This window comes from Salmo trutta, chromosome 15 (genome assembly GCF_901001165.1).
Source record: "Salmo trutta chromosome 15, fSalTru1.1, whole genome shotgun sequence".
Lineage (NCBI taxonomy): Eukaryota > Metazoa > Chordata > Actinopteri > Salmoniformes > Salmonidae > Salmo > Salmo trutta.
Genome location: NC_042971.1, coordinates 46,509,505 through 46,522,462, shown reverse-complemented (window position 1 = coordinate 46,522,462; position 12,958 = coordinate 46,509,505). Strand labels below are relative to the sequence as shown.

Genomic DNA, 12,958 nt, shown 5'->3' with positions numbered 1-12,958 from the left:
TTATTTCAGATTTGATTTCTTTCATCACATTCCGAATGGGTCAGACGTTTACATACACTGAATTAGTATTTGGTAGCATTGCCTTTAAATTGTTTAACTTGGGTCAAACGTTTCAGGTAGCCTTCCACAGGCTTCCCACAAGAAGTTGGGTGAATTTTGGCCCATTCCTCCTGACAGAGCTGGTGTAACTGAGTCCGGTTTGTAGGCCTCCTTGCTTGGAACACACACTTTTTCAGTTCTGCCAGCACATTTTCTATATAGGTTTGAGGGCAGGGATTTGTGATGGCCACTCCAAGACCTTGACTTTGTTGTCCTTAAGCCATTTTGCCACAACTTTGGAAGCATGCTTGGGGTCATTGTCCATTTGGAAGACCCATTTGCGACCAAGCTTTAACTTCCTGACTGATGTCTTGAGATGTTGCTTCAATATATCCACATAATTTTCCATCCTCATAATGCCATCTATTTTGTGAAGTGCACCAGTCCCTCCTGCAGCCAAGCACCCCCACAACATGATGCTGCCACCCCCGTGCTTCACGGTTGGGATGGTGTTCTTCGGCTTGCAAGCCTCCCCTTTTCTCTTCAAACATAACGATGGTCATTATGACCAAACAGTTCTATTTCTGTTTCATCAGACCAGAGAACATTTCTCCAAAAAGTACGATATTTTTCCCCATGTGCAGTTGGAAACTGTAGTCTGGCTTTTTTATGGCGGTTTTGGAGATGTGGTTTCTTCCTTGCTGTGAGCGGCCTTTAAGGTTATGTCGATATAGGACTTGTTTTACTGTGGATATAGATACTTTGGTACCTGTTTCCTCCAGCATCTTCACAAGGCCCTTTGCTGTTGTTCTGGGATTGATTTGCACCTTTCGCACAAAAGTATGTTCATCTCTAGGAGACAGAACGCGTCTCCTTCCTGAACGGTATGACGGCTGCGTGGTCCCATGGTGTTTATACTTGCGTATTATTGTTTGTACAGATGAACGTGGTACCTTCAGGCGTTTGAAAATTTCTCCCAAGGATGAACCAGACTTGTGAAGGTCTACAATTATTTTTCTGACGTCTTGACTGATTTGTTTAGATTTTCCCATGATGTCAAGCAAAGAGGCACTGAGTTTGAAGGTAGGCCTTAAAATACATCCACAGGTACACATCCAATTGACTCAAATGATGTCAATTAGCCTATCAGAAGCTTCTAAAGCCATGACACCATTTTCTGGAATTTTCCAAGCTGTTTAAAGGCACAGTCAACTTAGTGTATGTAAACTTTTGACCCACTGGAATTGTGGTACAGTGAAATAATCTGTCTGTAAACAATTGTTGGAAAAATTACTTGTGTCATGCACAAAGTAGATTTCCTAACTGACTTGTCAAAACTATAGTTTGTTAAAGAAATTTGTGGAGTGGTTGAAAAACGAGTTTTAATGACTCCAACCTAAGTGTATGTAAACTTCCGACTTCAACTGTAAGTGTATCCCTTCTGCTAAAGATTGCATTTTTCTGCAATGCAGTAAAGTGTTGATATTTTCTTCACTGTAGTCACGTGAGCCATACTCAAAGTCTTGCACTACCTGTAGCTAGATACACTATATGAAATTATGCCCAAGGTCCTGGTCAGTTGGAATAGAGCACATGAATAATCTAATGGAACTTTGTTTCACAGATCAATTGCTCAGCTTCTCTACGATACTCTGAGTAAAGTAGAAAGCATTTCTGATGACTAGAGCTGAGCTTGCTGTCCTGCCTGTCCATCTGTTGATAGTGGTTTCGATTGGTGAAGGAGAAAAAGGCACAGTATTCAGGGGCCTTCAGGGTCCATGCTGCTCAGTTCTTTGACGGTCCTTGCTATCTGGGTCCTTGGGATGTCCAACTCTGACTTCACCCCATTGAAGTTGAAATTTAAAATGGTAAGGGTTATGGTTAAGGGTAGGGACGTCCCATGGACCCCGGATAGCACTAACCGTTCTTTGAGAGATGCTTTTGCCCTTCTCTTCTCTTTCCTCACAGGCATTGGTCAGACGGGTGTGGGGGAGGGCGAGAAGGGGGGGGAGCTCTGCATGGGGGTGGGGCCTGAGGGGGTGGGGGCAGAGAGCCAGTTGGGGAAGGGGGTGTGGCAGAGCTAAAGGGTGGAGGGGTGGCAGGGCAAAAGAGGGGAGGGGTGGGAGGGCAAAAGGGTGGAGGGGTGAGTGGAGAAACAGGTGGTGGAGGACTTAGAGAAGTGGGGGGCAGAGCTCGGTTTGGAGGGGGGGTGTAAGGGGGAGGGGTGATGCAGGAGGGAGGGGGGGGAGTGGATGGCAGAGGTGGTAGAGTGGAGGTGGGAGAGGGGGGCATGTGGGAGAGGGTGCTGTGTGAGGAAGGGTGACTGTAGGTGTGAGGCAGACTGTAGATGGCTGTGGAGGGCTGGTTGTAGACTGGATAACGAGGAGCAGGGTAGGCTTTCACCCGGGTGAAGCTAATGCACCTGCCCTGTAAGTTAGGAGAGAGGGATACAACAGGGAAGAGTGCAATCAGAGGCAGTCAGAGTTTTACTGATGCATTGGTGTTATTGCACATCTCTGGATTGTTTTATAACGTTTCCATGCAAAGCGGATTTATAGATCTTAGCGTCTCCATTCCAATAGGATCGGAAGGGAATACGACCACTCTCTCATTTTATTTGTTTTCCTTTCGGAATAATGTGCTGACTCCATCTTGTCTTTGCTTAGCTAGAAATGTCAAATTCAATCAAAACAACAAGGAGATTTACTAAGGTAGCAACAGCTTCGGAAAGATGGGAAGAGGGGGAATTGTGTGGATGGTTTGCCCCATCCTTCTATCCACATCTGTCATTGAGACCATATAAAAATAAAACTCCTAGCTAGGCTAGAGTTACAGGAAGGTGGGGATGTGGGTAGTCATCTAACCTTAATGGCTTCAGCAGATTAGAACACATTCCTTCAGGTTGGAGCAATACAGTATTAGCACCTCAGCCTGTATATGCCAGGTTACTTTGTGCCTTCTTCGCAGCCACTCTGTCTGTGCTCTGTTTTAATGACTAACAGCTGCAACTTTTCTGCTCTATGATTTACTGCCTGGCTTGAAATGGTTTAAAATATTAGGTTTTAAGATTATTTAATGAAGAAATGGGCAGTGAGGGCATTGAAAAGCAGTTAACGAATTTAGGGACTTAATTGGCGTTCAAAACATCCAACGTGATGAGTGTGTAGGGAGGTAATGAAAATGCCCACTCTCCTCAACTGCCTGGTGGAATAGTTTAGATGAAGAAAAAAAAGATTTAAGGTTCTGGAAGAATCATCGCAAAAAAAACGAAGTGCAAAAAGAGAATAAAAAAGGAAGAGGGTAGACTGAAGCTGAGCCCCTCTCTATTTTCCATGCTGTCTGCTTTGCTCCTCAGGATGTGGTCTTGGCTCCAGACCTTCCTATTTCCCTCACTTTTCCAGGAGTTTGAGTTGTTCTTTCTCTTGAGGATTTGCAACGGAGTGGGCCTAGGCATTACGTAGTGTGGTCTCTGCGTCCTTAAAGGAGCAGTCTGTTGTTGCTACATCCATTTGTCTCATAAATGTTTTATATGTACCCATTGATTCTTGAAGAAAATAAATGCCTCATGAGCTTAGTTCTGTCGTACCCCATCAGAACCCAAAATATAAGCTTGTTTTACTCCAATGTTTGTAAACAAAGTAAACACACTATTTAGCCTCAGAACACGGTTAAAACTATAATTTTGATATCATGGATAGTTCATTGCTCTGAATTTGAGAGTGGTTACACTTCTCCATAACCATTCCTCAGTTTTTCACCAAAGCAGGGGCAGGGAAACACCTTTACATTTTTTCACCTGCTGATTTCAACCGCTTTAACTGTTTCCTCTGATTGTATTTTGTTCTGCTTCTCTTGCATAACAGCATATCTAAGTGCTGGGCCAGGGGCCTTATGATCCCTTAGAAGAGCTTTGAAAGAAAATCCCCTGTAAGCTATCCTTCTCTGCCCTATAGGTAAGCATCAGTCACACACTGGCTTTCTTATTGAGTTGCTAAAAGGGCTTTCCATGACTCTGCATATCCTTGCGTCAACCCATACAGTGCAGTGACAGCAGGTAGCATGTGTTGAATGTCTCTTTCTCTATGCTGTTTGTCTTCGTGTCTTACCTTGTCTCCAGGATGGGGTCTCATCACAGACACCCTATCATAGCCTTTCCTCAGGAACACCCACAGAGCATCCAGCTTGCCCTGAACAAAGACAGGCACAGTAAAGGGAAGAGAAGAACATTACATAAGACAAACATAATTATACCAATAATATTGACTGCGTGGTTTGCATGTCAGTTGCTTTACTCTGCTGTGCTTTATTTCTATACTGTATATGGTATAGTATACAGGTCTGTTGATCAGTCGGACTGTCTGTCTGGTGTTCTTTGTCCATGGAAGGCTGTGTCCCTCGACATCATAATAGTCAAGGAGAAGGGTAGGTGTCTGTGTCAGTCTGTCTGGTGCTCTTTGTCCATGGAAAGCTGTGTCCCTCCACGTCATACCAGTCAGGGAGGAGGGTAGGTAGAGATAAAGGGGAAGGAATGTATTGGGTTGGGACTAGCACCAGCTCCCCTCTTCCCTGCAGATTTCGTCTTCCCGAGGTCTGCTCAGTTCATGCCTGGTTCATATTACGGCTCATCCAGCTGACTGAGACGTTATGAAACAAACTTACTGTTTGTTGACAGGAACACTGCAACTAACTAAGAATTGTTTTGATCATAGACATTTTTTGGGGGGGGTAATGGAATTTAGAGTGCATATGATTGCGTGTGTATGTGAGTGGAAGGTACTGCAATTTTGTTCTTGTTATTGCCCCACTCAATTACAAGAAATTTGAACTTGTATGGTATACCATACATGTTTTTGATCTTTTCCATGGAGTGTAGAGTGCATATGATTGCACTTGTATTTCGATAGGAAGGTACTGCAATTTTGTTCTTGTTATTCCACTACTCAACTAGAAATTGTACCTTTTATGGTATCGACCTCATGCAGCCTGGCAACAAGGGTGTATCCAATTTGTTGCTATTGTTTTTCAACTTCCTGCGCATTGACACCGCTGGTGATGGTAAATGTAAATGACATTTATCAAAAATATTTAATGCACACAGAATTGGAAAGATATGTTAATTATCTGGTGAGGAAAATGATTGAAAATGTTTTACTTTTGTTTTTATGTAGTAATAGCACTCAGAAGCTGATGAAGCGTTAGGAAAAGGCTATCCAGACATTCCTGACCTGCAAACCAATATTTCATTTCAGAAATGGCATTCCCCATAGTCACGGCAGGTTAACGTTAGCTTTGTGGCACAACAGATTGTCTTCAAGTATCGCTCTTTGATTGAAAATGGAAATAGCCTTTGTGGATAATGACTATTAGAAAGTGTAATTACGCTAGCTAGATAACCTTCTATATTGAGTCTATGGGAATGCTAATGTCAGCATCCTACATGAGAATAAATGTTTTTATTTTTTCAACCCAAAAAATTAAACTTAGAATTAACATAACGTTTAGATTCTCTGCACTTAATCATTTTGGCAAATATAATTTATACACTACATGACAAAAAGTATGTGGACACCTGCTTGTTGAACATCGAATTTCAAAATCATGGGCATTAGTATGGAGTTGGTTCCCCCTTTGCAGCTATAACAGCCTCCACTCTTATGGGAAGGCTAGATGTTAGAACAATGCTACGGGGACTTGCTTCCATTCAGCCACAAGATCATTAGTGAGGTTGGGCACTGACGTTGGCCTGGGTCTCAGTCGGCGTTCCAATTCATCTCAAAGGTGTTCGATGGGGTTGAGTTCAGGGCTCTGTGCAGGCCAGTCAAGTTCTTCCACACAGATCTCGACAAACCATTTCTGAATAGACCTCACTTTGTGCACGAGGGCATTGTCATGCTGAAACAGGAAAGGGCCTTCCTCAGACTGTTGCCACAAAGTTGGAAGCACAGAATTGTCTAGATGCTGTATGCTGTAGCGTTAAGATTTCCCTTCACTGGAACTAAGGGGCCTAGCCCAAACCATGAAAAACAGCCCCAAACTATTATTCATCCTCCACCAAACTCTACAGTTGGCACTATGCATTGGGGCAGGTATCGTTCTCCTGGCATCCGCCAAACCCAGATTCGTCTGTCAGACTGCCAGATGGGAAAGCGTGATTCAACATTCCAGAGAATATGTTTCCACTGCTCCAGAGTCCAATGGCGGCGAGCTTTACACCACTCCAGCCGACGCTTGGCATTGCGCATGGTGATCTTAGGCTTGTGTGCGGCTATTCGGCCATGGAAACACATTTTATGAAGCTCCCAACAAACAGTAATTGTGCTGACGTTGCTTTCAGAGGCAGTTTGAAACTCAGTAGTGAGTGTTGCAACCGAGGACAGACGCTTGAGCACTCAGCGGTCCCATTCTGTGAGCTTGTGTGGCCTATCATTTCGCGGCTGAGCCGTTGTTGCTCCTAGACGTTTCCAGTTCACAATAACAGCACTTTCACTTGACCGGGGCAACTCTAGCAGGGCAGACATTTGACTGACTTGTTGGAAAGGTGGCGTCCGAGGACGGTGCCACGTTGAAAGTCACTGAGCTCTACTGAATTCTACTGCCAATGTTTGTCTATGAAGATTGCATGGCTGTGTGCGCGGTTTTATACACCTGTCAGAAACGCGTGTGGCTGAAATAGCCAAATCCATTCATTTGAAGGGTTGTTCACATACACTATATATACAAAAGTATTTACCAACATCTCTTCCCTGGGTTTGCTGTGTGACAACAGGCCGGAATGGGTCTTAAGTTGGAAAACAACCACATTTGATCAGGAACTGGGCGTGGCTACGTAACAAAGTGAACAGTACCTTTATAGGGGAGTACCATTTCTGGGGACTGATGGGTTTGTGCATGCCGTTGTTGAGAGTGCGTGTTGGTGCCATGTCAAACTCCTGCTCTGGCATCTTGACGCGGGCATTTTTGGCTTTCTCTAGTTTGGCCCCCTCCTCAGTGGAACCCTTGTCGCCCCAGCGGACCTGAACAGGGACAGGCAACAACAGTCAGTGGCAGGGGAATGGTAATATAATGAGCAGAGCTGAGCCGTAATTGGATGAAGGGCACAACAGTCAGTGCATGTCTTTCTCACCTCCATTCTCTTGATGCCACCCACACCTCGGCCACCGTAGTATGAGGCATCCACAGTGGGCCACCTCTTCTTGGGATACCCGTCCTCGTCCTCATCCTTACAATAGAAGACAAAGAGATCCCTCTTATGGTACCCTTGCCCTATAATGTTCACGATATCAGATGCCTTCAACTCAACCAGTGATATTGTTACAAACGAGTAGAGGTCATGCTAAACTTGATGTCCTGGTCAAGTTCAACCAAGTCACACAAATATATACAGTACCAGTCAAACGTTTGGACACACCTAAGGGTTTTCCTTTATTTTTACTATTTTCTACATTGTAGAATAATAGTTAAGACATCAAAACTATGAAATAACACAAATGGAATAATGTATTAACCAAAAAAGTGTTAAACAAATCAAAAACATTTTTTTATTTGAGATTCTTCAAAGTAGCCACCCTTTACCTTGATGACAGCTTTGCACACACTTGGCATTCTCTCAACCAGCTTCATGAGGTATTCACCCGGAATACATTTCAATTAACAGGTGTGCCTTGTTAATAAAAGTTCATTTCTGGAATTTCTTTCTTTCTTAATGCGTTTGAGCCAATCAGTTGTGCTGTAACAAGGTAGGGTTGGTTTACAGAAGATAGCCCTATTTGGTAAAAGACCAAGTCCATATTATGGCAAGAACAGCTCAAATAATTAAAGAGAAACGACAGCCCATCATTATTTTAAGACATGAAAGTCAGTCAATCTGGAAAATGTCAAGAACTTTGAAAGTTTCTTCAAATGCAGTCGCAAAAACCATCAAGCGCTATGATGAAACTGGCTCTCATGAGGACCGCCACAGGAAAGGAAGACCCAGAGTTACCTGTGCTGCAGAGGATAAATGAATTAGAATAACTGCACCTCAGATTGCAGCCCAAATAAATGCTTCACAGAGTTCAAGTAACAGACACATCTCAACATCAATTGTTCAGAGGAGACTGCGTGAATCAGGCCTTCAAGGTCAAATTGCTGCAAATAAACCACTACTAAAGGACACCAATAAAAAGAAGAGACTTGTTTGGGCCAAGAATCACGAGCAATGGACATTAGACTGGTAGAAATCTGTCCTTTGGTCTGATGAATCCAAATTTGAGTGATTGAGTGCTGCATCTGGCCTCCACAATCACTCGACCTCAACCCAACTGCGATGGTTTGGGATGAGTTGGACCGCAGAGTGAAGGAAAAGCAGCCAACAAGTGTTCAGCATATGTGGGAACTCCTTCAAGACTGTTGGAAAATCATTCCAGGTGAAGCTGGTTGAGAGAATGCCAAGAGTGTGCAAAAGTATCATCAAGGCAACGGATGGCTACTTTGAAGAATCAAAGATATACATTTTTTTTGTTTAACACTTTTTTGGTTACTGCTTTATTCCATAGGCGTTATTTCATAGTTTTGATGCCTTCACTATTATTCTACAATGTAGAAAATAGTAAAAATAAAGAAAAACCCTTAAATGAGTAGGTGTGTCCAAACTATTGATTGGTACTGTATGTAGCATGGCATCCCTGTGGTGTGTGACCATAGAGTCTCACTGTTAGAAACTGCATCCGCATCTAAGAGCCTGAAAAGAGTTACAGTATACAGTAACTAAACTTCTGGCATGACCAAACTCCTCTCTCTACCTAAAGAGCTGGGCTGCTATTCAGTTTACTGGACAGAAAGTCAAAAACAACTCCATCCATCTGGAATAAGGTCAGACAATCTGCCCTGTCAGGTCCTGGCTGCATTGCCCCTCTCACCTACAGCTGCAGTCCAGTCACTCTCTTGGTTGGCGGTCCACATGCAGACAGAGTGTCCTTTGGCAGGAGAGCCAGGAGGCCAACCTCCCCTCACAAAAAATATGTTTATGTTTATATATAATAAAAACATACACATACATATATATAAATGATATTTGCCATTTAGCAGAATTTTTTTCCAAAGTGACTTACGGGTGGTTCTGGAAATCGAACCCACTATCCTGACGTTGCAAGCGCCATTCTCTACAAACTGCGCTACAGAGGACTGAAATGGTGCTGTACAGATCAGGACCTTGGGTGATTGACTGACCTTGTGCTTTTTTTTTACCAGTGTGATTTCTTTAGGTAAAGAAGGGAGTTTAGTTTGTGTGTGTGTGTGTGAGCGAGAGAGAAACCTCATTTAGCCTGACCATGGCTTTTTGTGTTGCCTCTATATTATCTTCCATAACTACCCACTGGGCACACACGTCAATTCAACGTCTATTCCACGTTGGTTCAATGCAACTTCATTGTAATGACATGGAAACAACGTTGATTCAACCAGTGTGTGCCGAGTGGGTACCCTCCTCGGGTACCAGTCCCTATGCCCTGCTACATTTTGAAACCAACTCATGTTGTTCTGATTGATGACATCGATGCCTCAATGCTGAACGTCTGCTTCTGTCGGGTTAAAATGGAAAATGACAGCTGTGAGTCAATAACTATCTAATCCCTATTATGCTCCTGCAGGTTCAGAGCTCTTTGAGGCAGAGACAGCTGGCTGTTTCAGAGCAGACAACAGGAGAAAGAGAGAGACACAGAGAGCCTTATAACAGGGTATGATAGTGATGTTTAAACTCTACAAGGTCTAGAAACAAAGTATATGAGACTACAAGATTTACTCACTGAGCTGTCCTCCAGTACCGGAGGTGGAGGCTCATGGATGATCTACAAAGATGGAAAAAGAAACTGAATCATAATCATGAAAAATTATGTTTTCCATTGGCGTACTGTTCATGGCAGCGTCTCTGCTGGGGTACAGGAAATTAGTTTGAATTTGAGAGTGTGATAATGAGAGAATGGTTTGATGACAGAGTGTTACCTACAGTGCCTAGTGAAAGTCTACAGTACACACCCCTTGCACGGTCTTTACAGAAGGTTTATTTGCTGTATTGTCATGCAGAATTACTTAACAGCCTTACTGCAAACAAAATGGATGATTTGGAATGGATTTTTTTAACATAGGCGTTCTTCTTTTCACTTTTTCATACAGGCCAGTAATGTGGAGTGAATGCAATGTTGTTGATCCTCTTTATTTTCAAGTATTGTGGCGGCAACATCATGTTATGGGTACACTTGTCACCGGCAGGGACTGGGGAGTTTCTCAGGATAAAAAAAACATGAAAGGAGCAAAGCGCAACATCAAATCAAATTTTATTGGTCACATACACATGGTTAGCAGATGTTAACTTCTCTGGGCTAGGTGGGACGTGACCGTCCCACACTATTCAACAGCCAGTGAAATAGCATGGCGCGAAATACAAAACAGCAAAAATCTCAATTTAATTTTCTCAAACAATCAACTATTTTACACCATTTTAAAGATAAGACTCTCGTTAATCTAACCCCATTGTCCGATTTCTGAAAGGCTTTATGGCGAAAGCATAAAATTAGATTATGTTAGGACATAAACTTCACAAGAAAATCCACACAGCCATTTTCCAAGCAAGGACATGCATCACAAAAACCAAAAGTACAGCTAAAATATTCACTAACCTTTGATGATCTTCATCAGATGGCACTCATAGGACTTCATGTTATACAATACATGTATGTTTTGCTCGATAAAGTTCATATTTATATCCAAAAACAACATTTTACATTGGCGCGTGATGTTCAGAAAATGTATTCCCACCAAAACTCCCGGTGAATGTGCACATCAATTTACAAAAATACTCATCATAAACGTTGATAAAATTTACAACAGTTATTGAAAGAATTATAGATACACTACTCCTTGACGAAACCGCTTTGTCAGATTTCAAAATAACTTTACGGAGAAAGCACATTGTTCAATATTCTGAGTACATAGCTCAGCCATCGAAGCAAGCTATACAGCTACCCGCCAAGTTCTGGCATCAACAAAACTGAATTAGTATTATAAATATTCTCTTACCTTTGCTGATCTTTGTCAGAATGCACTCCGAGGACTCCTACAAGAAATGTTAGTTTTGTTCGAAATACTCCATATTTATGTCCAAATACCTCCGTTTTGTCCGTGCGTTCAGATCACAATCCAAAGGCAAAGGCGAGCACAGTACCAGAGACGAAAAGTCAAAATGTTTCATTACCGGTCGTAGAAACATGTCAAACGTTGTTTACAATCAATCCTTAGGGTATTTTTAACATAAAATGTCAATAATATTCCAACCGGACAATAGCGTATTCATTCCAGGAGAAAAAGAAGGAACGGCGTGCTCGCGGGATCGCACATCACCAAGCCCTTTGTCCTCAGGCAGTCCACTCATTGACTGAGCTACTATTCTCTGCCCAGTAACAGGAGAATCATGAAAAAACTTTCTAAAGGCTGTTGATAGCCAATGGAAGCCTTAGGAAGTGCAACGTGACCCCACAGACACTGTAGTTTCGATAGGGATTCAAAAGAACTACAATTATCAGATTTCCACACTTCCTGGTTTGATTTTTCTCAGGTTTTTGCCTGCGATATGAGTTCTGTTATACTCACAGACATCATTCAAACAGTTTTAGAAACTTCAGAGTGTTTTCTATACAAATCTCATAATAATATGCAAATATTCGACTCTGGGCCCAAGTATTAGGCAGTTTGCTCTGGGCATGCTTTTCATCCGAAATCGAAAATACTGCCCCCTATACCCTAAAAAGTTAATGTGAGTGTAGAAAAATGCTTGTGCTTCTAGTTCTGACCATGCAGTAATATCTAACAAGTAATCTAACAATTTCACAACAACTACCTTATACACACAAGTGTAAAGGAATGAATAAGAATATGTACATATAAATATATGGATGAGCGATGGCCGAACGGCATAGGCAAGATGCAGTAGATGGTATAGAGTACAGTATATACATATGAGATGAGTAATGTAGGGTATGTAAACATTATATAAAGTGGCATTGTTTAAAGTGACTAGTGATACATTTATTACATCCATTTTGTAATTACTAAAGTGGCTAGAGATTTGAGTCAGTATGTTGGCAGCAGCCACTCAATGTTAGTGATGGCTGTTTAACAGTCTGATGGCCTTGAGATAGAAGCTGTTTTTCAGTCTCTCGGTCCCCGCTTTGATGCACCTGTACTGACCTCACCTTCTGGATGATAGCGGGGTGAACACCAGTGGCTCAGGTGGTTGTTGTCCTTGATGATCTTTTTGGCCTTCCTGTGACATCGGGTGGTGTAGGTGTCTTGGAGGGCAGGCAGTTTGCCCATGGTGATGCGTTGTGCAGACCTCACTATCCTCTGGAGAACCTTGCGGTTGTGGGCGGAGCAGTTGCCGTATCAGGCGGTGATACAGCCTGACAGGATGCTCTCGATTGTGCATCTGTAAAAGTTTGTGAGTGTTTTTGGTGACAAGCAAAATTTCTTCAGCCTCCTGAGGTTGAAGAGGCGCTGTTGCGCCTTCTTCACCACGCTGTCTGTGTGGGTGGACCATTTCAGTTTGTCCGTGATTTGTACGCCAAGGAACTTAAAACTTTCCACCTTCTCCTCTACTGTCCCGTCGATGTGGATAGGGTGCTCCCTCTGCTGTTTCCTGAAGTCCACGATCATCTCCTTTGTTTTGTTGACGTTGAGTGTGAGGTTGTTTTCCTGACACCACACTCCGAGGGCCCTCACCTCCTCCCTGTAGGCCGTCTCGTCGTTATTGGTAATCAAGCCTACCACTGTAGTGTCGTCTGCAAACTTGATGATTGAGTTGGAGGTGTATGATGCCACGCAGTCATGGGTGAACAGGGAGTACAGGAGAGGGCTTAGAACGCACCCTTGTGGGGCCCCAGTGTTGAGG

At 42.9% G+C, this 12,958-nt stretch overlaps 2 protein-coding genes across 8 annotated transcripts in view; one reads left to right on the top strand and one right to left on the bottom strand.

Annotated features, from left to right (window-relative positions):
• Nucleotides 1–12,958, top strand: part of LOC115149160 (AP2-associated protein kinase 1) — a 119,195-nt gene that overhangs the window by 60,351 nt on the left and 45,886 nt on the right. The window lies entirely within an intron of this gene.
• Nucleotides 1,600–12,958, bottom strand: part of LOC115149162 (anthrax toxin receptor 1) — a 58,655-nt gene continuing 47,296 nt past the window's right edge. Inside the window, exons 14-18 of the mRNA XM_029691748.1 lie at nt 9,822–9,863; nt 7,163–7,258; nt 6,885–7,052; nt 4,146–4,226; nt 1,600–2,466 (exon numbers count right to left, since the gene is read on the bottom strand). Coding sequence (XP_029547608.1) covers nt 2,002–2,466; nt 4,146–4,226; nt 6,885–7,052; nt 7,163–7,258; nt 9,822–9,863 — 852 coding nt within the window. The 3' untranslated portion in view covers nt 1,600–2,001. The remainder of the gene's footprint in view (nt 2,467–4,145; nt 4,227–6,884; nt 7,053–7,162; nt 7,259–9,821; nt 9,864–12,958) is intronic.